General features: G+C 36.6%; 4 protein-coding genes across 5 annotated transcripts; all 4 read right to left on the reverse strand.

The window, feature by feature from the left end:
* Positions 1 to 9,657: 9,657 nt before the first annotated feature.
* On the reverse strand, positions 9,658 to 13,786 carry LOC116014248 (type IV inositol polyphosphate 5-phosphatase 7-like). 2 transcript variants are annotated; one of them, XM_031254266.1, is made up of 7 exons: positions 13,143 to 13,784; positions 12,973 to 13,051; positions 12,793 to 12,903; positions 11,674 to 12,207; positions 10,901 to 11,164; positions 10,472 to 10,622; positions 9,658 to 10,026 (listed from the first exon to the last, which is right to left on the reverse strand). In XM_031254266.1, the coding sequence occupies exons 1-7, from the start codon at positions 13,237 to 13,239 to the stop codon at positions 9,928 to 9,930; spliced, it is 1,335 nt and encodes a 444-aa protein (XP_031110126.1). In that variant the 5' UTR covers positions 13,240 to 13,784; the 3' UTR covers positions 9,658 to 9,927. The 2 variants fall into 2 exon arrangements, with proteins under 2 accessions (XP_031110126.1, XP_031110127.1); XM_031254267.1 differs by lacking the exon at positions 9,658 to 10,026 and adding an exon at positions 10,133 to 10,314 and having other exon boundaries at positions 13,143 to 13,786.
* Positions 13,787 to 14,878: 1,092 nt separating this feature from the next.
* LOC116013288 (transcription factor MYB35) lies at positions 14,879 to 16,312 on the reverse strand. The gene is made up of 3 exons (XM_031252959.1): positions 16,088 to 16,312; positions 15,863 to 15,992; positions 14,879 to 15,773 (listed from the first exon to the last, which is right to left on the reverse strand). The coding sequence occupies exons 1-3, from the start codon at positions 16,221 to 16,223 to the stop codon at positions 15,017 to 15,019; spliced, it is 1,023 nt and encodes a 340-aa protein (XP_031108819.1). The 5' UTR covers positions 16,224 to 16,312; the 3' UTR covers positions 14,879 to 15,016.
* A 361-nt stretch (positions 16,313 to 16,673) lies between these two features.
* LOC116013289 (probable prolyl 4-hydroxylase 7) lies at positions 16,674 to 19,427 on the reverse strand. Its single transcript, XM_031252960.1, has 8 exons — positions 19,001 to 19,427; positions 18,820 to 18,906; positions 18,604 to 18,661; positions 18,191 to 18,295; positions 17,719 to 17,776; positions 17,448 to 17,623; positions 17,289 to 17,349; positions 16,674 to 17,133 (listed from the first exon to the last, which is right to left on the reverse strand). Exons 1-8 carry the CDS (start codon positions 19,096 to 19,098, stop codon positions 16,841 to 16,843), a joined length of 936 nt encoding a protein of 311 aa, XP_031108820.1. The 5' UTR covers positions 19,099 to 19,427; the 3' UTR covers positions 16,674 to 16,840.
* Positions 19,428 to 21,658: 2,231 nt separating this feature from the next.
* Positions 21,659 to 23,646, reverse strand: LOC116011697 (glycerol-3-phosphate acyltransferase RAM2-like). Its single transcript, XM_031251099.1, has 2 exons — positions 22,989 to 23,646; positions 21,659 to 22,877 (listed from the first exon to the last, which is right to left on the reverse strand). Exons 1-2 carry the CDS (start codon positions 23,622 to 23,624, stop codon positions 21,978 to 21,980), a joined length of 1,536 nt encoding a protein of 511 aa, XP_031106959.1. The 5' UTR covers positions 23,625 to 23,646; the 3' UTR covers positions 21,659 to 21,977.
* Positions 23,647 to 24,260: the final 614 nt, after the last annotated feature.

Below are 24,260 nucleotides of genomic sequence, written 5' to 3' on the forward strand. Positions count from 1 at the left end.
TTCAGAAAAGGAATCAATGTACTAATTATTCAGCCAATCTTAGTCAATTTACGGAGTGGGAGACGATAATCCTGGAGTAACTCCGGAAGAAATCAAGACTTTATTGGAAAAAAATGCCAGAGGCCTAACAAGGAAAAAAATTTATTAATTTTGCTCAAGCGTACCAAAAAAACAATTACCTAAGTTTTCTATATTTGCGAAACATGCCATGAACACACACTAATTATTCATTAATTATTGCTACTAATTTAGATTTTTACCTAATATGCTAGCCAATGGATCTTCATCAAAAGCGATGGATTTTCAAGGCAGAAATTTTAAGGAGTATGGACATTTTTAAGAAGATATTGAGGAATAGACAATAAACAAATATGAAATATACTTACCGTTTTCAACGAAAAAGTTATTTTTTTTTCCTGGCCTTGTATTAAACCAGGCTGTACACACACCATATATATACATTACATTATATTTACTAATTTTTTACTTTTATTTATTTTTTTGTAAATATATAAATGAAAGAAGAGTCATAGTCAACCATTTTATCTAATTAATCATATCACATTTACACTTAAATCTAAAATATGCATTTAAATATTAACAAATAATTCATTAATATTTTAATCATTAATCGAATAATTTGAACCAATTATTTTCCTTAAATTACTACTTCATTAATCCAATAATATATATAATTATATCCAACACATACAAATAAAAAATAAACAATAAAAATTTACTACTTTATTCTACTTCATCATATTCAATTAATCCAATAATATACACCATAAATTAAATGATTCCCACTTTAATTTATTCATAATAAATCATAAATAATAAACCATGAATAATTACCACTTTATTCATTAATCCAAACAATAATAAAAACTGTTGAATAATACCAAACACCTTATAGTCGAGTGGTGTAATTGTGACCCTCCCAAATGGGAGATCACATATTGGAAAAACAAAATTATTTTATTGGCAATCATTAAATCTAACTCATTGTTGAATTACTTTATTCAATCATTAAATCTAAGTGATTGATTTGATTAATCTTGTCCACAATAATTAAATCGAATTCATTATTTTCTTTGCATAAACGATAATCTCATTGAAAATTTTCATTTTTTGTTCACACCACCAAACCTATCCAAATTTGTTTACTCTTCTTCAAAAGTTCCATTCCCTTACTGTTGAGCATAAATATAATATAAACATAAATGTGCAGTTCAACTATCAGCTTAGACTTTTAGTTGGATGGAGCGCACATGATTCAATTCTTACTATTAGTCGTCAAAAGAGTAACAACGTTAAATTCATCTTTCATCTTACCTACACGTACTTTTCCATGCGCGTGGTTTCAACATTGAATTCTGCATGTCTTCATAACTTAAGCTTTTTCCTTATCCATTGTAACATAGAAAAATCGCATTAAACATTTTTTTTAGTACTACTGACTCTGTTATAATGCAATATTTGTGCAGTATCTATTCATAACTACTTTATCAACTTATTGAAACGCAAAGCGTCAATATCGCACCACTAAAATTCAAATTCACCCCCTTCATAGTGTAACCGGGTGTCACTAGACCACAAGTGTATAAGAGTCATAATAAAACAAGAATGAAAGGACGACAATAAAAATATAATTGCTTGAAGCGAAATATATATTAAGAGAGTTTAATTAGTATAAGTGAAAAAAGGTGTCATGTCATTACATGTGACTAACTATTTATACAAAAGTGCAATGAACATAACCACTGGTTTAGGTATATTATTGATATTTTTGTAATTAATTATAGCATTATTCTCTCACAACATCATTGTTCTATTATTTACTTCCACAAGTAAGCGCAATAATTAAAGTATTCCCAATCCGGTTGGCTGGTGTAGGTATATTGATGTTTTTGTAATTAATTATAGCATTATAAACAGAAAATGTACTCCATTTAGTTATACATACATATATTTAGCTGCCCAACAAAAAGTCAAACAAAACACAATGACTCTCCTCATTCACATACACACCCACCCATTACCCAATGTTTGTAATGTCTAATAAATTTTCTTTTTCTGTTGTGTGGACGCAAAGTTTCTATTTCATAAAAAAAGGTAAAAAAAAATTTGGGTGTATATTTGAACCCCTTGAATCGGTCATGTGAGCCACAAAAACAGTTACAAATTTCACCTAAGAGATAAATTAAAAGATGAGCGTTCAAATTCGTGAGGATAAGCTTTCATTCTTAGATTCTTTTGAGAAATTTGGGTTTGATTTGGTGGTCGATAAACTTGCTTTCTAACTGTTTTTGAAAACTCTGGATATCGAGATTTACCTGTGATGCAATACCTAATTAAACATGTTTTTAACTCAATGACTTAATTGCAAAAAATAAAAAAGTTTAGTGCTCATACTTATTATAAAAATTTCTAATATTTGCACATCTATAAGTAATTATGTGAATTTTTGCGTAAATCAAACAATTTATCTATGTTTACTTAGCTATTGGACTCATCCGAATTAATGACTATAGGAGTCTACGTTTTATGCTAGTTTGATGTAAAAGAGAGGTTGGTAAAAACTATATAATAATATAAGAATAAATTATTGGAATAAGAAAACACACCATACTGACGTTTGAGCATACATCGGCAACAAAGTACAGCTTAAACCAACTTTGTCACACATCATTATTTTAAATTTTTAAATATTAAGAGGTGGGATTTTTTTATTATACTTTAGAGACTCCTTACTTTATATGGAACCAAAATACCTTATAAAGAGAAACAAATAAAAAAGATATGATTGGGGTGGTGGTGGGGAGGGGAGGGGAGGATGTTAACTGGTGTTTTTTGGTTAGTGGTGAATTCTGTAGCTTTGATTTGATAGGGTTAAACAATAGAGATCATTCAACACGTTTTTACCAACTTGAGCAAGATGTTGGATGGACTAGCATATATGGTTCGTTCTTGAAAATTCACTGGATTGTTGAGCAATCAACTTCTATTTTATATATACTACTGGTCCGAAAAGAGTCTAATATGTTCACTTGATGATATCAACTTTCTTAGTTGATCAGCATACTAAAAATATAGATGTCAAAATAAGTTTGGCCAAAAGATTATTTTCAATTTTTTACTTTGTGGATGATTATTCATAATCTACTCATCTTCCATTATTAAATTATAATTTTCAACTCTTATTAATTACAATATATAATAAATACAATAATATAATTACTATTCTCAAAAAAAAAAAACAATAATATAATTACTCTTATTCGTGCACATATTCGCTCCTAGGCTATGTTTGGCAAACCTAGCTGAAGAGGTAGCTGAAAGCTGAAAAGTAGCTGAAAGCTGAAAAGCTATAAGCTAGGAGCTGAAACTGAAGAGTTGTTAAGCTAGCTGTTGATGCTTAAAAGTGTTTGGTAAAATTAGCTTTTTGATAAGGTGATAAATGTAAAAAGACTAAAAAGGGCATCTTCATACAGTTTAAATTGGTTTGTTTACATATTAAAATTTAATATTGAAAATAAAATTATTAGCAAATCATGATCTAGCATCTAATAATGAAGTAGCAATATTGTTGCTAATCTCCTTCATCTATATAGAGGTCAGTCTAACTTAAACTTTCGTTAATGGCGAATTGACGATATTACTACTTGAATCTTGAAATTTATCGGCGGTATGTAATCTCAATAAATAGTGCATGCAGATTGAAGCCAAGGGTTCTTGATTTTGCATTGTCATTCTTTGGATCTCAAATTCTTAATTACGTGACAACGAGCTCCGGTCTGGAAATTTGTAGAAGCCACAGGTAAGAATTGCGTCTAATTCCTTAACATCTTTATTAGTCAATGTTTTTTTTTTTTTTGAGGCGTGACTGGGTTTGTCTGTGTTCATGAAGTCAGGTGAGGGTGCGTTATTGGAGTTTCAAAGTCTCCAGTGCGAAAGTTCTAATGATGCTCAGTTTTCCCGGCGACCATCTCAGCTACGCTTCCAGTAAAAGTCGATCACCATGAACGCATCTCATGTAGCAAATAAAGAAGAAGAGAAAAGGGTTTTAATTAGGAAGGGTAAAGGATGTCATTTATTTAAAATAATAAGGTTAAAGATGGAAAAAAAGTTAGGAAGCTACTAGCTTATTTTGAAACGCTACCTAAGATAGCGTTCAAAAATAAGCTCTTATTTTAAGCTACTAGCTTATTTTAGGAACATTACCAAACAGAACTTATAGCTTATTAGTAGCTTAAAATAAGCTATAAGCTCCTAAATAAGCTCTGCCAAACAGAGCCCTAGTCATCGTTAGTCAGCCATGTGTACCGGCCGCGAGGCCAGTCGGGTTGCCAATGCTTTGGCTTAGATTATTGGCCTTGATTGTGCCTGGCCTTTGTTATTATTTGCTTATGAATCTTTGCTCCTGTTGTTAAGATTACATGCTTTATTGTATGATTTGTGGTATTCCTCTTCTCCAAGACTCTCTTAATTAATAAATTCTTTTGCTTAAGAAAAAAAATACCATAATACCATTATAATATCAAATTTCAAACCTCTAGCTAATTATTTAGTATACATATACACATACATATCCGCGCAAACCACGGGTATACACATATTTATATATTTAATATATAATATTCAATGCATAGTATTTTTCATTATTTATAGATTTATTCCATTTCTATTCATGAAACAATTAAATATATACCAGTCATAATGTTAAAGCAAACAAAAAAAATACAATTAATATCCTATCCCAATCACATTCTTATGAACTAACAAGGCTTTTGGTTGGGAGGAGGGATTAGGGGGCCGGGGAAGAATTGTAGGGGGGGAATTTTAATTCGGTGGAATTGCATTTCAATAAATAAAGTAAGAATTGAAATTACAGTGTTTGGTAGTACAGAGAATAATTGAAAGGCAAGAAGCGACAAAATAACTAAAATGTCCTTATGTTGTAGTAGATGTAGTAATAGTAATAGTAATAGTAATAGTAATAGTAATAGTAATAGTAATAATAATAATAATAATAATAATTCTTTTAAATTTATTTAAAAAAAATAGAAAAGAAAAAAGACAAAGGGTATGAGAGGAGGTACAAAATTGTCTTTACACTAACAAATTGACCCTCCTCTCCACCGAATTACAATTCATATCGTACCCCAATGAATTGCAATTCATCATTTGGAGGGAATTACAATTCCGATGTAGTTTGAAAATTCATTGAATTGCAATTTCTCCAAACTACATTCAACCAAAGAGGCCATAAGATTCCTTTTCTCTCTATACCAATTCCGCAAACTAAACTTGCTATTAATTCTATACATTAGTCATATCACTCTGATCCCTCTTTCTTCTTTCTTTTTCTCTTTGGTGCGCAGGAGGGACCGGGGTCTCAACTCTCAAGGATTGATCTATCCCTCTTTCTATATAGTGGACTGGGTGGTTGAGGATGGCAAATTGAACAATAAACGTGGGGTTTTTATATTGTGCTATATATGGAAAAAAGAACAAGTGGAGTAGTGTATGTAGGAGCTGAGTTTTTTTCCTGTAGGAACAATAAAGTAATTTATAGTGGCGCATTTATTTTTAGGTGGTTAGAAAACTCGCAGTTATTATTTAATGGTTATGGGTAAACTTTGGATCTATGTAATACATCGCAAATAATACTAAAGAATTAAACTATATAAAAAAGATCTAGTGTGACGACGAGCTCAACTTAAAAACTGTTAACAAAAATTAAATTCGTGACTATTGAGTTGCAATAACCCCACAACTGTGGCACATTTTTGAACTTTCAACTCGTCTCTGTTGCAAGTCTTCCCTCTACTACCATCATATCATCAATCCATTTATATATTCACCCCACTTGCACACCCGACTCTTAATTTTAAAATAATAAATAATACTTAACTTACTAAACAAATAATGCATCAATATTCTGTTTCAAAAAAAAAAAACAATATTCTATTGTTTTTAATTACACTTTTATTTAATTTGTTATTAAAAAAATCACACAGTACAATATTATATTAACAACATCTAGAACCAACTTGGTTGGTCTCTAACAATTAGGGTCTGATCAGGATACTATTCTCTTTGATTTATGAAAAAAATCTACTATACTATCTGATCAAAAGTTGTGTATGTGTATTCTCTTTGCATTATTTTGAATGAAAAGCCCATAGTACATGAGTTCAATACTTCAATATAATTTAACATGTTTTATTTACATGCATCCCATGCGTATGATGCGACGGCTGGCAATAATGACAGTTTCCAAAAACAACCTAACATATGCATCATATATATCCACGAAACATGCGAGAAATTTCATTAATTCAAGGAAATAACTAACGCTAGTGTGGTGAAATTGATTGCATGATGTTTTTTCACATGATAGTGCTGGGAATTTGAAAGGAGGTGGAAGTGAGGATTCCTGGCATCCCTCCTCGTTGTCTTTAATCGATTAAAAATTTTAAGGTGAATCACCAACACTGAGATATATAATTAATTGTATAATACATTAACTTTAAAAAAAAAAACGTAGTAAGCCGTCAATTTCACAAGCATTATGTGCAGTGTAATATGTACCATAAATATAATTCTCAAGTCCTTACAGATAGGATTGAATTGAAGCAATTAAGGAGTTTGAGTGTTTGACAACGCCAAGACGAAGGCATTAACACCCTGCTTCGGTAGTGGAAGATAATATATATATAGTGGGAGTTGTATATATTGGAAGCATACTTCAATCCATATATTGCTAAAGCACTATTTCTTGCACCATAAAGCAACAACACGCCTCGAAAAGAGTGATCACGTAAGTGGAACATGATTCTCGTACATATCTACCGCAGGTCTTCGTAGTGCCGTTTAACTCTTCTTTATAGTTTGCAGACTATTATACATGTAGGAGTAGAGATTAATTACCCAAGTACCCAACACACTCTTAGATAGTAACTGCAAAATTTTGTCCTTATTAAAATAAAAAAGAATTATAAAAGAAAAAGCAACAGGAATCCATAATAAAGTTATCCGACCAAATATCTTTCTGTACTGTCTATATATTTGGAGGCACTGTTTGTAAGGATAAATATAATGCGCTCATATTTGTGGCCAACTGGTTGTAAGTGACTACCCGGTCCAAACAAGTTGTAGGAAATATGAATGATTGGAATGATTTATCTTAATATATGATTATGGTATGATATACTAGCAAATCTTTAAATCTTTGTGCATATCATTGATTTTAATGATTTGTTTTTTATTTGTGACCATACTTTTTTTTTTATTACATATTATGACTTATTAGTAGTTGGTAATATATATCAAGAAGGTTGAGTTGAAGAGGAAGCGATATGTGTGGTCTATGTTTTTAGTTGGACTTTATTGAAACTATGCTCCGTAATTAGATTGAGATTTTAACTTAATAATTTTAAAGCGGTATTTGAAGAATTTGTTTTTTAAGTACAACATATATCTATTGGAATTATCCCTATAATGTCTTATATTAAGCCATCAGCCATGTCCAACAAGGTCATATTATCAACAAGGACTTCAATTCATGACATTATAGAGGTAATCGAGATAATGCATCAAGAACAAACTACCCAATCGAGTACCTAGCTAGCTCTTAGTTAGGGGTCACCGCCGAAAGTTTAGGGAGGAGACTCCGATTTTCGTTCAATATAATTCTTCATTGTTCTCAATCCACGTTGGGTAGCTGGCGAATCTCGATCATTCTGGCCTAAACTACTATCTTTTTAATTGATTAATTATTCGGTACATTTAGATATCTAATACCGACAAAATTAGAATAATTAAAGCTGAGACATTTATATGGATTAAATAAACATATAAGTGATGGTACAAATCATGTAATAATCATGCACTCAAATTGCCAAGGATGGGAATGGTGACCAGCTGCGCAAGCAGCCAATTTAATTCAAGGACAATGGTCAAGTTGCAGTAGTCAAAACTGAAATCATTCTATGGGGAGAAAATAACAGATTGATTATTACATGCCACCAATATATATAATTAAATCGCCCAATGGCCACGTATATGAATTGAAGTTAACTTGTCTGCGAGATGGGGGGAAATGCCCAAAAAACCAGGAACCATGTCACGTGAACTAGGATTTTGTTCAAGCATGGAGGACGGTCGTAGGTGGTTGTTAAAAATGTCGTCCGTTGAAAGGGCCGGGTTTCAATGCTTGAGTGCCACGCAGCGCAGCATGCATTCCTGGATGGCCTTATCGGAATGGAATGTTCCATGAAATGATCACACTATTAATGGACTTCAACTCACAGATGGAGAGTGGTGATCCACTCATCAGGTTGAAAGCAACACTATGCAGTATGCACCCAACGTACGACTGCGTTTGTTAGCGTGTTGATAACCACACAGACTGTTTTCCGTGACCGTGTTAAGATTCAATGAATAAATAAACGGATTAACTTATTAGCTTGCTTACGGGGTGCATTAGCCATAAGGGGCACAATAGCCATAAGAGAAGTTCTGTCTTAAAAGCTAAGGTCGGGCCGAGTTAGGCACGCCGACCCGATTAAGTTTGGGGAGCATCTTGCTGGTCTAGGACTTGATTATCAATTTATTTGTTTACACGTACAAATACTGTTAACTATAGTATAAAATGTGTTAATTAAAAGTACATAATTTTTGTATCAATACTCACAATGCAAACACTGGTCAATAGTATAACAATTGGGTCTCGATCCTAAATAGAGGCACGGGGCATGGCTCAAGTCTGGCCCAAGCTCGAGCCCCTGATCATAAGACATTCAGGAATTATTATTATTATTATTATTATTTTGAAAATAATATCTAATAATCACATGATATTTTTCATATACATAAAGACATTAAAGATTGAACATGCAATCCCACTAAATTGCAAGGTTTCTGAACATGTAATTACTCCCACTAAATTACATTGAACATGCATGACTACAATTGCAAATGTGTGTTAGGTAAGGGTAAAATATGGGCTTGAGGGTCACATTTTGTGGACAGGATAACCCGGTTTTGGACATCCAAACCCATAATTATTTGAATTATTGAAGCCAGTTGATGAACTAAGACAAAGTTAGATTGTCATTAGTGAGGGGCATAATTACCATGCTGAGGTGATTAGCACTTGTATGTGTGTTAATCAGAGATGGCATATTGTCGTTATTCTTTTTTTGTCACAGCCTGTGCATAGGATTTGACTAGGACACTGTTTGAGGTGATGGCACATACAAGGTGGGTGTCTGTCTCTTTGGTTGTCATTTCGGATCTTCAAATGCTTCTATTCTTTTGTCTTGTTCGGATTCTGTATCACTGTACGGTTCAGAAATTTTATTTTTCATGTCTTTTCTGCTGCTATATCTACACAGTACACAATTGGCCATTTTCTGTTTACTTAATGCAGAAAAAATCCAGAAGTTAAGGCATTCCTTGGGTTAGTATACCAGGCCCAATAAACAAACAAGCTGGAGGTCCAACTTAACAGGGCCTAGTACAGTTCAATATTATGGCGTTCCATTCCTAAGAAGAACGTAAGAACGTCCATGCTTATACCGTAGACCAGGGTTTATGTGATAATATAGGCTTTATATAACTTCTTTGTTAATGTATTGTAATGTATTGTAAGTTAAAATAATCTTTGGTACAAATATATCAATAAATTCACGTATGAATACATGATGATCCTAGATGTAAAAGACACGGGTGTCAATCGATGTTGTAGCTATTTCCACTTTAGTCCTACTCACTGCACTAGTTGGTGTTGCAAAATTTACAAGCCAATTACACTTTTTTTTTTTTGAAAATAAAGCCAATTACACTTTTAACTTTGTAGACTACATAGAAAACATAAATCCCACTCTCATCAGCTTCTAAATTTATCTGTGATCTAGCCTAGCTACAAGTTTGCTTATGTGTTGGTGATGTCTCTATATCCTTTACAATCAACGATAACAATGTAGGAGTAACCTCTTCCACGGCCCTCTCCAGTGCCTGCCAAGAACTTAATCAAGTCAGACAACAAGAGAGATATATTGGATCATACGAATCATGGCCGGATTTTAGGGTGTGCAAGATGAGCAATCGCACAGGACCTCAATTTTTAGAGGGTCCAATATTTATTTTTGACCAAGCTATAAATATTTTAAAAAATCTACAATTAATCCTAAAATATATCAGTTTTGTCCCAAATCACTTATCTCTCCTAATAATTAGGACCTAATTAATTGAGCATGGCACAACCATTCTGTTTCCCCAATGGCACTGTCTCAAGCCCTGAATCTGCAGAGATAACTTGAAGTAAAAATCATATATTTTAAGTATTGGTTTTAAAGATGGTTCTTATACCTTTGATAGGGCCTCATTTATTTATAAGAATGGGACCACAAAAATCTAAAAACCGACCCTGATATGAATGAATCATAGGATGCTTGCTTACACTAGTTCTGCCTGGGATTTTAGCGTTGTTTAGAGCTTCAACCTGCGTGGAGAAAAGAGCAGAGACAGGACGATGATCTGAGAATTTGCTTTCGCTTCGGAAATAGGATAGCTGATGAATTCCCTTGCCATACCATAGAATCCTGTCACACCTGTAGCCATAATCATACCAAGTTCATGTCTTCTATTTTTGTAAGTAACAAGAAAAATTTGTAGCCACTATTAGAGATATGTATTTGTAAACGTAGTCAGTCAATAGGTAAATCAGCTTAAATTGTTTATAGCTGACGGACTCATTGGTCTATTGTGCACTTGTGATCCTAGACAGCCGGTAAATCAGTGTAGTTAGGTTGTCCATAAATGATCAGCTCAAATAGAAGGTGAATAAATTGCTATTGCCTAAGAGTTGAATTTGTAAATTTGTGGTTACCAGGCCGGGGTTCTTGGCTTCTCTCCAACTGCATTTGGAATGCCGCCTGAATATATATTTCCGTTAGAAGAAGAGTACTTGTATGTGGGCGCGAATTCTATGTTTCCCTCTCGCCAACCTTCAAACACGCCGCCGTCTTCCTGCCCTCGCCGGAGCTGATCGAACTTGTGCAGTGAGTTCCAGTCGTGCTTCACTATCAACTGTCGAGCTAAATTGTCTTCCAGGTATAATCTGTAGTTGAGATCACCAAACCAGAATATCCGGCTGCTCTACAACAAAACACATCCTGTCATCCCATATGGAATTGAAGTTTCAACCATACCCCGTGTTGTAAAAATCCCGCCCGGTCAAGAATCGACGCTTACGCACTAGGCACTGGCCAGCCGCCTATCATTACAATTGGTGGTCTAGGCAGGTGGCCAGCTAGCCAACCGACTAGACTGCCTAGGCCTCCTAGGTATCGATTGGCCAATTAGCTATGATTTTCTTTTTTTTTTTAAATCGGTTATTTAAATAACCCTAAATTATTTAAATTCTAATGTTTTTAGATTAATATTTAATATTTTAATATTAACTAATTTATAATTATTTCGTCTTAAAAATTAAAAAACTTTAGACAAATTTTAAAAATATAAAATATAAAATACACCACCGCCTAAACTGTGATTATAGGCGCCTCCCACCTAGTGATTTTTTCAACTATGAACATACCACAAATTAAACTTTGAATTGGGATATGCATGCTTTCTGAGTTAGTTTCTGCAATAACTTACTCGTGTCCCAGGATATTGTGGGGATGAGGATTGTCGCCGTCTTCGGGGCTCCGGGGGAATAACGTCCGCCGGAAAATCTCGGAGACTTGGTAGTTTCGTTTCTCTTCATCGCCCTTCTTCTCGCCGGAGGCCAAATGTGCCGCCACAAAGCAAAAACTGGTTCCTTCTATAGTCATGCTCACAGAAACTGATCCCTTGTTGCCCAAATATCCCATGAGTCCACACGCCACTGATGAAACCTTCACGCCTGATATTCTATATCTCCTCAACAATTCCTTTCTCATCCACACGCTGATGAACACGCCCACCATCTTCTTGCTAGCCATTAATTTGTACCTGCCGGAGTGATGATCTGGAGCCTCATTGTACTCGTAATCGTCGTCGCTGGAGATTGGTTTAACGACGGGAGTTAACCAGGGACACCCATATTTGTCGTTCAAAATCTTCCCTATCAGCAGGTTCCATTTTGTGGCTTCTGTTGGATCTTCTGCTCCTATCACTGTTTTTGCGTTCAATGGCACAATTTCTTGAAATCTGTATGATAATGTTAAGTCGCAGATATACCAAAAAAAAAAAAAAAAAAAAAAGATAAATCAACCTAATCTGTCTCAAACTAAGAAAGCTAATTGTCAAAGATTGTTTTCGGTGACCATTTTAGACCCAATGAATAAATGGGCCAACTGGTTAACTTGCTTATGGGTGAAGGGTGTGACAATAGCCATAAGGGACGTTCTGCCTTAACAGTTAGATGTTAAGGTCTAGCCGAGTTAGGCATGCCAACTTGATTAAGTTTGGGGAGCATGTAGCTGGTCTAGGACTTGATTATGAAGGGTATAGATGCTATTCGAACAGCACAACTGGTCGGGAGCTATTGCCGCTTCCCTAATGAGCCTATAGCAAGGCAAAATCAGTTTGGTACGTATGAGAGTAGGCTAGTCCGCAGGGTATGAAGGGCCCGGGATGCCGCAGGACGTTGTGTGCTGCCCCGGACTCTATGCTCTTGACATAATAGTCCAGAGTCCAAAATATAACCTCATGCTTACAAATCAATGACCAATTTGGGTTGGGTTGAACTGAAACAAATTTGACAGTGAACTTGAAAGTTATAACCATACTTACCCAAGAACATAAATGTCAGCTGCTTCTTTAAGATTCAGCCACTCATCCAAATCAACGGCCAAGCTCCCCACCGGAGGCTTTCCGGCGACGTTCCACGTTCCCACAAACAGTCTGCAAAACAAAGATCAAATAATATCTCCACCCATACAGACAAAAATTTAGATTCATTATATTGCTCACCTTAATTCATTGTCGGGAAAGCAGGGCTCCATCTCCAACGACCGAACACAAACTGCGCCCATGCCATCATCACTTTCATCTATCAAACCAGAAAAGAAAATCAAACACAAACACACACATATATATATACCCGAAGAAAAGTGGAGGGATTGTTATTATTATTATTAGACCTGAAGAATCAGTTAAACCAGAGAGATGAGGTTTCTTGTGCCGGCACTTGAACCACCACTCGAACCAGCTTCTCGAGTTATCCTTTCTTTTATCCATAATTGAGGAAGAAACCTTCCATGCCAAAAAGGGTACTTTCGTTGTACTTTCAAAGCTTCAAATATTCTTGCCTGTTTCATCAAAGGGAGACACGCATTTTCTTCTTCATCATCCTCATATCTTTGAAGCTTGGTTAATCAGAACATTGACCATCGCTGAGCGTGGGTTTTGCAGAAATCTTCGTGGTAATGATCGCCTTAACCAGGGAGAAAATCCAGTGGACAGAAGGAAAACGACAAGCGACGGTTTTCTCAAGGTATGTAGATGAGAAATTGAGAATGGCTGGTTGAGAGCCAGCCAAATGGGTCAAAGGTGGTTGAACAGCATCTTTGAGGACCTTGTCTTACGTTTTATGGTGCTGTCTGGTCTTTTGACTGCTTCTTCTTCTTTTTCTTCTTCTAGCTGGAAGGAAATTGTTATAGAGAATATAGTATTGGGCTCTCAGATCTTGTATGTCTGTGCTTATTTTCTTGAGTTGATAACTATGTTAGTAATAGGGCCATTGAGCAAACACAAAGTTGGAAGATAAACTCTATGTTGGTTTTATAACAAGGGCAACACAACTAATTACTAATTAGTTTCATATCAAAATTGTATATGCTAGTTGATTGAATTCCAAACATGATAATAAATGTCGTTGATAATAAATTACTCGAATTGTTACTCACATAAATAAAAAATCGTGTTCTAAAAATTTAAATTGATCACGCCAAGACCAGCTACTCAATCGAAGATGAGCATGTTACGCCAACCAATAACCATCACAAGATCCATCGTCCTCACCCATCATACTCATTTATAATTTATTATAAACTTTAAAAAAAAAAAACAAAAAAAAATACTCAAGGATAAGAAAGAATAGATGACAACTAAAGATCCATCATTAATTGTGTGATAAGGAAATGTAGTATTTACTCATGGGTTTCCCATTAAAAAGTGAAAACCTAATAATCGTCAAATGAATTGAAAATAAATAAACAAACATTTCACGGCCAGTTGAAGTTGTTGTCCAACTAGATCTATCTCACGATCATATTACCTATTATGGGCCGGGAGCTAGTAATATGAGACAATTGTATGGTTTGACATGCATTTTTCTCCATCAAAATACCACTCCAACTCAAATAGGCAGGTCTCAAATTAACTACGTGTCATATCAGTTACTTCTAAGAAGATTGTAGTCCTACAAAATATGTTATATGTAGTTATATACGAGTTAGAATTGTAATCATCAAAATTACCACTTTTAATGTTTAGTATCAAAATCAGCAAGAAAGTTTGGACACGTAAACATGATAGCTTTCTCAGAGTTGCGACATTCTACCAACTAAGAGCAGGTCTCTTTCAAATCCACCATCAAGAAATTAATGTTTGATGTTTCATTCTTCTAATGACAATCTTGCAACATCCATTCCTCCCCACAAGTTCTTTGTTTGCCCTAGAAAACAAGCAACCAAATAAATAGACATAAATGGGTGATTGGGATGTTGGGGCCAATGTTCATTTGGCGTTTGCATGTTTTTTGTTTTTTATTAGTCACAATAATATGTGGAGAAGAGGCCATGGTTGATCTTTTCTTGACCAACTTGTCGTTCTCAACCACAAAACAGTATAGAATAAATCAAGAAGTCAGAAAATATAGTTAAAAATGATCTTTAAGTCTTCAAAGAATCAAAGATGCATTTGTGTGTATTCTTTTCCTTGTTTTTCATCTTTACATGTCAGATAAATCAGGAGAATTTTCTTTATTACAGTCCTAGCAAAGATAATAATATCATTAGTCGAAGTAGCCATCGAGAAGTTGAGGATATTCTAACTGCATTTGCCTGTCACGAGCCAAGATGTTCTCGACGAATGAATCCTCTGCCATGGATGAGCTAGCTTCTCCACGAGTGCCTTCAGTAATGTCTTCATCCAGGTTGTTCACGCCTTCATTTGTGAAGCCACAAATAGGCCCCGCCTCACCTTGGACCGATGGTGTCATTGGATCATCCAAGGAAAATGTTCCCGGGAATTTGCTGTCCTGTCTTGGCAGTTCCGTGTCAGGATCTTGAAGGATAAACTCGTTCCAAGGGGTCGAGGAAGAAGAAGTTAGGAATTGACTCAGAGGTTGTTCGTATGAAGAAGAACAATACGGGGATGAGGCGAAATGGGGGAAACTAGTGTCGGGTGAACTGTGTGGTGGTTGAATGGGTTCTCGGGGGAAATTATGAACCAAAGGGCTGTTCTGGATCTGGAGGTGTTTGTTCATTTCTGGGCTAACGAATCTGGAGTTTTGGACGTTTGTGGGAAAAGAACGCGGTTCTGGTTCAAAAACTGCCTCGTTTTTTATGGTGTTCTTGAGCAAGGCATTTTGGTTACTAGGACTAGGGAGGCCACTCAGCTTCCCAAACTCGGCAAATACCTGAGCAAAAGGCTTATGAGTTAAGGGATCAATTCCCATGTTCTTGAGCTTCTTCTTCAACTTCGTGTTCCAGTAGTTTTTCACATCATTATCTGTTCTCCCAGGTAGATGCTTCGCTATTAGAGACCACCTAAGGAGAAAAACAAACATCGGACAATTGATTCGATAACAACTGTCAATTTTTCCCAGAATTTATAGCCTAGACTATAGAACCTTTACCTGCTTCCTATCGTTTTGTGAAGCTCAAGAATGCACGCTTCTTCCTCGGGTGTAAAGTTGTCGTGCTTGAGATCAGGGCGCAGATAATTCGTCCATCTCAGCCTGCAGCTTTTCCCACACCTGTTCAGTCCTTCACAAACTCATCCAAGAAAGATTAAAACACGGAACAAATTCTTTAACAGCAAAACAACAATGTATAGTACGAGAATAAGTAAAATGTAGTACCTGCTTTTTGAGGAACCAAAGTCCAATTGCCAATCCCATGGCTGGCAACATAGGCAAGAATCTTCGCATCTTCTTCGGGAGTCCATGGCCCCCTCTTCACATTTGCTTTGTCACAACAAGGTGGCCTACCCATCATCTCATCAGAAACAGAAAACAAACTGAAACAAAACACAGAATAGAGAGAGAGAGAGAAAGAGAGAAAGAGAAAGCAAAGAGATTGATGCAATGGTGATGCAACTTCTCACAAGTCTTGAGAGTACAATTAAAGAAGAGGGGGTGTATAAAACTGGCAAAGACAGCACGGAATGCATGTAATTTGGCTCCCATATTAACAACAATTGCATGATTCCATCTTCGCCTCAAGAAAACTGCTTGACGTGACATGAAAAATATTGCATGCCACTCTCTCTCACACACACCGGGAGAGAATAATGTATTTCAGGTACAGAATGAGTGAATTATTTGGTTAAGGTATCAGTCTCTTACAACTGTTAAAACCTCAACGGTAAATCATATCATATCAGCATCACCGCCACCCTGCCAACATATTTTCTATGTAAAAATGACTCTGTAAGACTGTAACATGTACTGTAATAGGCAAGTTAATTCGCTTACTGTCAAGAGAAATTCCTTTTTCAAGTATATCATGTCTAAAACGAAGTTTCTATAGGATATACAAGCTGACACAGACTCATTGGGGAAAATTTTCGCTTCGTAAACCAGTAAGAAACAGAAACCCCAGTGTCGAGTTCCCTAAGATGAGCATACTTGACAGCTTTTCCTACAGCGTCCCGGAGATTCGTCAGTGCCCACCATATATGAAGGATTATTTTCGCATTCGCCAGCAGCAGCCCAGCGGGCGCAGTTCGAGTTCTTATCAGCGCATCCACTGGTTGGTATATCAAAAGACCGCACGTGAATCCATTTTGTAGCAGACCACTTCTCGCCTTCAAGCACAGGGCAGCTTCCATGTAAGCTTAGGGGGTCAGTCGTAGCGTTGAGATGAAGACTGAAAAACAACAATGCATCACCCTTGTACGGTTTCACTGCAAGCAAAAGACACAACACAGGTTAGATAACAGAAATCTAGCCCTAGACCAAGAGCTTTGTTTAACGCTATGCCACAACATTTTTCTCTTTTCCACGTAAGTTCACGGAGTCAGATTCAATCACGTAACCAATTTCAGTCGGATAAGTATACCTGCATAGCCATTTTTAGCACACTCAGACCAGTCCTCACCCTTTAGCTGAATGTCTTTGTTCTGCAGGTTTTAAACAAGTAAAAGATGATTGTGTGTTATTAACTTGTATTGTATCGCCAACTAAACTATTAAAAAAGGTATGGCAATGTAGCACATACCTCGGAATTAGGGAATATTGTTTCCCCACCCTTCTCAACAGATGATAAGTACATAAGAACAGTAGCCACACGATGACCCCCTAGCTCTTGATTGACCTTGTCGTGAAAATAATCAAAATGTGGCTCGTATTTTTGTCCATTTTCATATCGCAGAATTTGGATAGATTCTCCATTCTCTAAACATCAAGTTCAGGTAGAATCTAGAGTGTGAGGATGATTGTTTTTACTGTTAAAATGGGAGAAGGAACAATAATAGCATCTGGAAAGTTACCTGGAGGTAAGAAAGTCCAGGCAGCTATCCTGGCTTCAATATTAGCAATAACTTCATCCTGTACAAAGAGGGACACTTTATTTTTCTCATTTTGAGATTTTGATCTGATTTAATACGCAGCAGTTCAGCTCAGTAAATTTTATATCAGAACAAATAATAACTATTTCAAGATGTCAACTTGTAAATTCATGCACAAGAACAGCTAAAGTTCCAACCAGAAGATACCATATGGTTGAAATTCCAAACCTTCAACATTTTATCCACTTATGTTTCAATTCATTCACACACTATTATAAAAAACTATCAACATTTGAAACAATTGTAAGAGGTAAAAAGCATATAAAACCTTCAAGAACTTGTGTGATCAAAACAATATACCATGGGCAGCACATATGTGTGGTAGGCATTTACGCAACCAAAGAAAAATACGACCAATTACTTGTAAAACGTAGATAAATCCAGTTTCACGAACCTGAGCCTTTCTAAGAAAGGTGCCAGAACTTGTCCGAACTTCACTCTCGATGCTCTTTCCCGAATCATTGTCAGCCACCATGGATTTCTCCAGCTTATCTCTAGCCTATCCATCCAAATTCAACCACCCATTTACTATTTCAACAAGTCAAGCTAATGAATTTCCTATCGGTAACATTTTCCTTTTCCCTTTAACCCAATAACACTGAAAAAAGTAAGGCGGTTTCAGGAATCTTTTTCCTCAACTGGTAACAGTAAAAGTAACATGTTTTCCATTTCACATTCTTACCAAACAGACATATTTGCTGATAAATTGCAACTGTATTGATTCCCACATTATACGAACCCAGGAATAAAACAAATGCACCAAAGATTGCATTTTTACCAAAAAAAACAACAAAAACATAGACTAACCAAATTGGTGAGATGATCACACTCCTCGTATGACAAGAATCCTTTATATAAGAAAGCCCTGTAGAATTCAATCAAAAACAGATCCACATATTCAACACATTAACATTTAAACATATAAATAAAGCTTATAACACATAGACAATGAATATACACTATACCCATCATCTATATATACAGTTATGTTCCATATATATTTTGAAAGGAAGAGAAATAGACCTGGGATGCCAAGAGATTTGGGTGACCCGGGTCGGATCAATAAAAGCAGACGAAGCTCCGGTAACCATTTTCAGCACCGGCTCTCTCCTGCCAAAATTCAGAAACGCAAAAACAAAATGAACAAATCAGCCATTGATCTGGACCCTGAGAGAGAGCGATAGAGAGAGAGAGAGAGAGATACGTTTTTTCAGCTCCAACCCATCTGGAGGATTGGAGGGAGAGATCAGGGAAGACGGATAACAAACAGAGTGAGAACAAAACAATCAGCCGACAATCCATCCAACAATGCGAATCAGAGAAAGATCTTTGGCTCTCAAATGATGGAAAACACAAAACAACAAACGAATCAACGAGGTTTCAGTGCTGTGCCTCTGCTACTCCTTTTATAACTGAGGAAGAGAGAATCAAACTGCTGAAAACTTCGACTTCAACAAACTCTTCCCTCTTTCCATATAAGTATTAATTTTTTGGTTTGAAAAATCCACTGTTGCTTTTATATTTCCTTTCTCTGCTGGACCGCCCACAGCCCACTGGATTTGTGGATTTTGTGGGTGGCGTTGCTCGGTATTTGCATAGTCAAAAGTCTCTCCAGAACCTTCCTGTGCCGTGCGATTACGTTTTCGGCAACATCAATGGTGATTGATAACAGAAATATATGTACAGTTTTATTCCGTAAAAACAATTTTTGGGAAGTTTTGAATCTTTGACAAAGTAAACTTATGAACGCAAATTCTTTCTTCTTTGTTCAACAATTTTACACGTTTTAAGTTTTCGTATCCTTTACCATGATTTTTTGGGTTCAAATGTGGTAATTAAAATATCATATTTAATAAGGACTCAACAGTCATTAACATACGTGAAGACAATTAAATCGAGCAATACCTTTGAATATTGCTTTGAATCAATTTGTTTATAATTAATTGGTTCAAATAAAAATGGTTAATAAAAAATTTTCATAATAAGTCAAACTTGAAACCTGTGGTAATCAATCCAATTGTTAATTAAAACAGTAAATCAAATGTACTATGACTGTAATAAAATCAATCAATTTACGAATGGTAAATAAATAAAGAAAAATTACAATGCTTATAAAATAACCTGTTGTTTATTATGAATAAAAATTTAGTTTCTTTTATCTATTTATTTGTGTTGAATTGTGAATAAGTACCAAAATAATATATGCACATGAAAATATTTTTTTTCACCGTTGAGAAAAAAAATAAATAGAAAAAGTATATGTAAGTTTATTGATTTCATTTCTGTCTCATTTGTAATTTGTTTGTGAAATTGGCTTTTTGGAATTTTGGAAGGAGTATATATAATAGAGCCATAAAGTCTTTGTCCAACGCCTAGGAATCGTAGGATGCCCCACGTGCCACGACTCGATCAGTTAATGCTGTAGGTGGACAGTGGGGTACACCTAAACTTATAGGGTGTGAAATAGTAGGAACAAAGTAATTAATAGAGCCCAATTCCACCAATTTGGTTGGGCCAAAATAATGCCAGCATTGCTAGTATAATTCATTCCAAAGCCCCATAAGAGTTAGGCCTTAGATATCAAGTTGACTTTTTTATTCTTTACATAGATGAAGCCCATTAGGTGGAGTTTCGAAAACATGTTAAGTGATTCTATTCACGTGATGATTTTTCTTGTCCCAAAATGTTGAATTCCTCAGTCTAAGGAGTCTCAACACTCCAGTTCAATAAAATATTTAGGAAGATATAAATTAGGGTGACTTAATGATTTAGTAAATCGGGTCAAATACGTGATATTTTCTCAGTAAATACATTTAGTTGCACAATTCAAATTGTCATAGCAAGCAAGTATTTATGAAGCAACTCCCGTCGAACGGGTTAGATAGTTAATTTTCTACAATGTTCAAAGTTTAACTTATTGTAAAAATTGTTTATTGACACTCTTGATTTGAGCCAACTGATTGATCTCTTCCTTGTAGCTCGACCGAAGAGTTTCATCCAGAAAGCACTTTACTCTTCATGATTCAACACTACTGACACCCCTTTGCATCTCATCACAACAACTAAGGTAAACAGTTTCCAGATATAATTGAAGCATCTCATAAATGAAGAGGTTTGACTTTAGTTCAGTTGAGACAGTGCCTCTTAAATGTTAGCTCAAAATGCTAAGTTCTCATCTGTCAATGACATACCAGAAAAACATAGGCTTGCACTTTGACCAACTGCCAATTAACTCATCAAATATAATATGTCATCATGTCACAGGAAAATTGAAATATTTTCTTCATATCCATTCTTAAAAGCTTAACCGCAACCAAACAAGATGGGTACCCGCCTTCTAAATCAACTAGCATTTTCTAAAAGAGTATTATATAATGAGTATATACTCTTGACAACTCATATTTCTCTTAGTTTACGTAGTTTGCTTATTCTTTGATTTACCGGAAAATCACCAACTATTATTGTTCGTTTTACAGGTAGTCACTAGTCAGACGGCGAGCAAACACAATCGTAAAACAAAGAAAATAATAATATAACATACTAAAAGCAATGAGACAGAGTAATTGTCCTTGTATTAAAGCATCAACAATTTACAATATAATGTGGCCACATAGATATTTATACAAGAATGATGAGCCTTTGAAAGAAAAGCAAGAAAACTTAACAAATATAAATTTAGGGATGTTGACTAACCTACCAAAATCACCACAATTGATGCCTAATATAGAATAGGAAAAAGTCCTTAGTTAATATCGCTTTGACGCCTCCAAGTGCTGCACCCCGTCGAGCATCATACTCAAACCGGCAGAATACTGGACCCGACACATCTACTGGATGAGATAGTTGAGCGCGTTCTTGGTACCAGGGCTCTCCATACTGGGTACCCTACTTGTGTATACATCAATTATGATTTATTTATTATGAACTTCCCATATGATGATATCATATTTTGACAACCGAGTGTCTTAGCATGGCTTCATCATTGCCTTACTTGTAGTTAATTTTCTCGAATGACTTTTTATTTTTTTTATTTTTGTAAGAAAAAGTGTCATTTCTCCTTTTGAAAGGCATAATACATTCGTAATTGAAAGAGCAACGTGCACGTTTGTATTGTGTGTATAGTGGATCGTAATGGAGATCACTGGAGAAACTAAAAATGGCAGGGAAGGCATGAATGGATGTTAGCAGCCCATTACTTTGTTAGGAGCGAGTCCGGGTTTATTATTCACGGTCCCATCGTTTCCGGCCAAAGCTCGGTACTTGTCCTTCCTAGTAAAGCCGGTGCACTCGTACGATAATGTCGCCGCAATTATCCTCTGTATGTAATTCGCGACTTCGTGGCTGGATTTTCCGGCGCTGCAAGTCAGTTCACGCGGCAGCTTGTTCAAGAAGTTGACTTCGTAGGCGGGGCTGGGGTTCATGAAGAAGTAGAAGGGGTCCATTCCTTTCCATCCTCTCGCCGTCGTCCCGTGAAACACGCTCATTCTGTTAGACATCGCCACCGGGACAAGCTCGTCGGTTAATTCCGCGAACAGGGCGGAGAATCTTAGCAATAATGGCTCCCTGCTTGTGGTCCCTTCGGGGCATATGGCTAAGTCTCCTTCTTGCAATAGCTTCTTGATCATGTTGGCGTCGGTGACGCGGTCGCGGCTTAGGCGCACGGTTTTGATGGGGGATATGAACTCCGAGAGGCGTGAGAGCGAGTATGTGACGGCTGGAATGGGGCGGCCGAGCGCGGCGGAGAGGAAAATCGGGTCGAGAAGTGTTCGGTGCGAGCATACAAAGAGGACTCCTGTTTGGCCGGTGGACTTGGAAGCCGGCGGCGGCGGGGTGCCTTTTACGGTGACTCTGACGCCGAGTGCCCAGAATGCATAGTACACCACCGGCATCGGGAGGAGCGCCCCGGCGGCAATACGCAAGCACGCTAGAAGAAAGGCTAATGGGATCCAGAGAATGATCAAGAGCGCCATTAATGGACTTGGCTTCTCAACTAGCCGGCCGTCGTGAAAAACTATCGGCCTTGGCAACTTCTCAGCGCTCATCGGCTTCACCTCCGGCTCCTGTGGAACCAAATAACTTTCCTGCAACATTATTATAGCTGTGTTTACTCTTTATGCTTAAACAGATTGAAAAAATTCATATTAACAGATTCTACAATGTAATAAAATTGCACTAAACAAAATTCCTGGAACCTTGCAGAGTTTCATGAATGGAAAATCACTGTGGCGATCGCCAAGGCCAATATCAGGAGCGGATGAAGATCCAAATACACTACGAATGGCGTTAGCTTTGTTTTCCCCGACAAGGATTCCAGGATGTTTCACTAACCCAGTGGCTCTCCCTTTCCACGTCGAAATCTCTGTCCCCATAACCACATCAGCCCCCAAATATTCCTTCAAGAATGTCTCCACCATGATTCTCGGATTCGCGGTGAGCACGCATCTCCTCCCACACGACGAGAACACGCGCCACGTCTCCGGGTGCAGGTCGGCGGAATAGAATTTGGGCAGGACGGCACGCGCCGCCGACTCGATACTGGACACCCTCATCCCCGCAAACGTCGCGAAAATCAGCACGCGAATGCCGGCGGACTCCGAGATAAAGTAGTAAAGAACTCCGGCGAGCGGAGTGGCCAAGAGGAGGAAAAGCAGCCGGAAAATGCCGCCGGCTTCGAATGCCACGACCGCGAAATACGGGAACGAGCTGCGTCCGACCAACAACGTTCCGTCCAGGTCAGCAACCACCGAGTGGTCATCACGACCGTCGGAGGAACATCGGTCGATTGTGGGGAATTCACGATGGACGTTTGAGGAATCTGTGTCGGCCATCGTTGATGGTTTATGTTCCTAGTCTAGTGAAAGAATGGTTACACTTGGTGAGCATTAAATAGAGCGTGGGAAAAGTAAGATTTTGACTTTGGTCTGTAGTGCAAGTTTTGACTTATGCGATCAAGACGGTCTCGCCGATATCTCCAAAAGTAGTTTGAATCGAGGGAGAGCCATCTTTGGAATTACCAAAAGTGAATGTTGCTATCAATGCAGTTCTGGGCTAGGATTAAGCATATTATTGGGAGAAGGATTAAGCATATTATTAGCATCCACTAATAATTAAAAATGCCAAGGACCTTGTGATCCAGTGACATCAAACCCTTCCCAGATACTGCATAGATTTGACACATATTTTATTTATGAACAGATACTGCATTCTAATAGAGTCCAAATTAGCTTGTTTAGGTTAGTTCTTTGCAGATTTGACACATATTTTATTTATCAGGGAGAACAAATAACCATGAAATCAAGTGAGAATACACATAAGTATCCTAGTCTGCCGGACCACTCTCATTAATAAACAATGATTAGAATAAGTAATTGTCACAATGTGACTTTCACCTATAATAAGTCTAAGTATGCAATACAAATATAAACAATTATGCACCTATAACACACCTTTAAATTATTGTCAAA

Source organism: Ipomoea triloba, chromosome 3 (assembly GCF_003576645.1).
Source record: "Ipomoea triloba cultivar NCNSP0323 chromosome 3, ASM357664v1".
Taxonomy (NCBI): Eukaryota; Viridiplantae; Streptophyta; class Magnoliopsida; order Solanales; family Convolvulaceae; genus Ipomoea; species Ipomoea triloba.

Excerpts from the sequence above, each read along its gene's own strand:
- LOC116014248 (XM_031254266.1), bottom strand. The coding sequence starts at position 13,239 with ATGGATAAAAGAAAGGATAACTCGAGAAGCTGGTTCGAGTGGTGGTTC. Across the intron at positions 11,165-11,673 it reads CACAATATCCTGGGACACGA|CCGGATATTCTGGTTTGGTG; the intron begins GTAAGTTATTGC and ends GTTGTAGAGCAG. Across the intron at positions 10,623-10,900 it reads AAGCCAAGAACCCCGGCCTG|GTGTGACAGGATTCTATGGT; the intron begins GTAACCACAAAT and ends TTATGGCTACAG.
- LOC116013288 (XM_031252959.1), bottom strand. The coding sequence starts at position 16,223 with ATGATGGGTAGGCCACCTTGTTGTGACAAAGCAAATGTGAAGAGGGGG. Across the intron at positions 15,993-16,087 it reads TTTGGTTCCTCAAAAAGCAG|GACTGAACAGGTGTGGGAAA; the intron begins GTACTACATTTT and ends GAGTTTGTGAAG. Across the intron at positions 15,774-15,862 it reads CACAAAACGATAGGAAGCAG|GTGGTCTCTAATAGCGAAGC; the intron begins GTAAAGGTTCTA and ends TTTTCTCCTTAG.
- LOC116013289 (XM_031252960.1), bottom strand. The coding sequence starts at position 19,098 with ATGGATTGTCGGCTGATTGTTTTGTTCTCACTCTGTTTGTTATCCGTC. Across the intron at positions 18,296-18,603 it reads GTGATCATCTCACCAATTTG|GCTAGAGATAAGCTGGAGAA; the intron begins GTTAGTCTATGT and ends TTGGATGGATAG. Across the intron at positions 17,134-17,288 it reads TGCTAAAAATGGCTATGCAG|TGAAACCGTACAAGGGTGAT; the intron begins GTATACTTATCC and ends TTTTGCTTGCAG.
- LOC116011697 (XM_031251099.1), bottom strand. The coding sequence starts at position 23,624 with ATGGCCGACACAGATTCCTCAAACGTCCATCGTGAATTCCCCACAATC. Across the intron at positions 22,878-22,988 it reads CATTCATGAAACTCTGCAAG|GAAAGTTATTTGGTTCCACA; the intron begins GTTCCAGGAATT and ends ATAATGTTGCAG.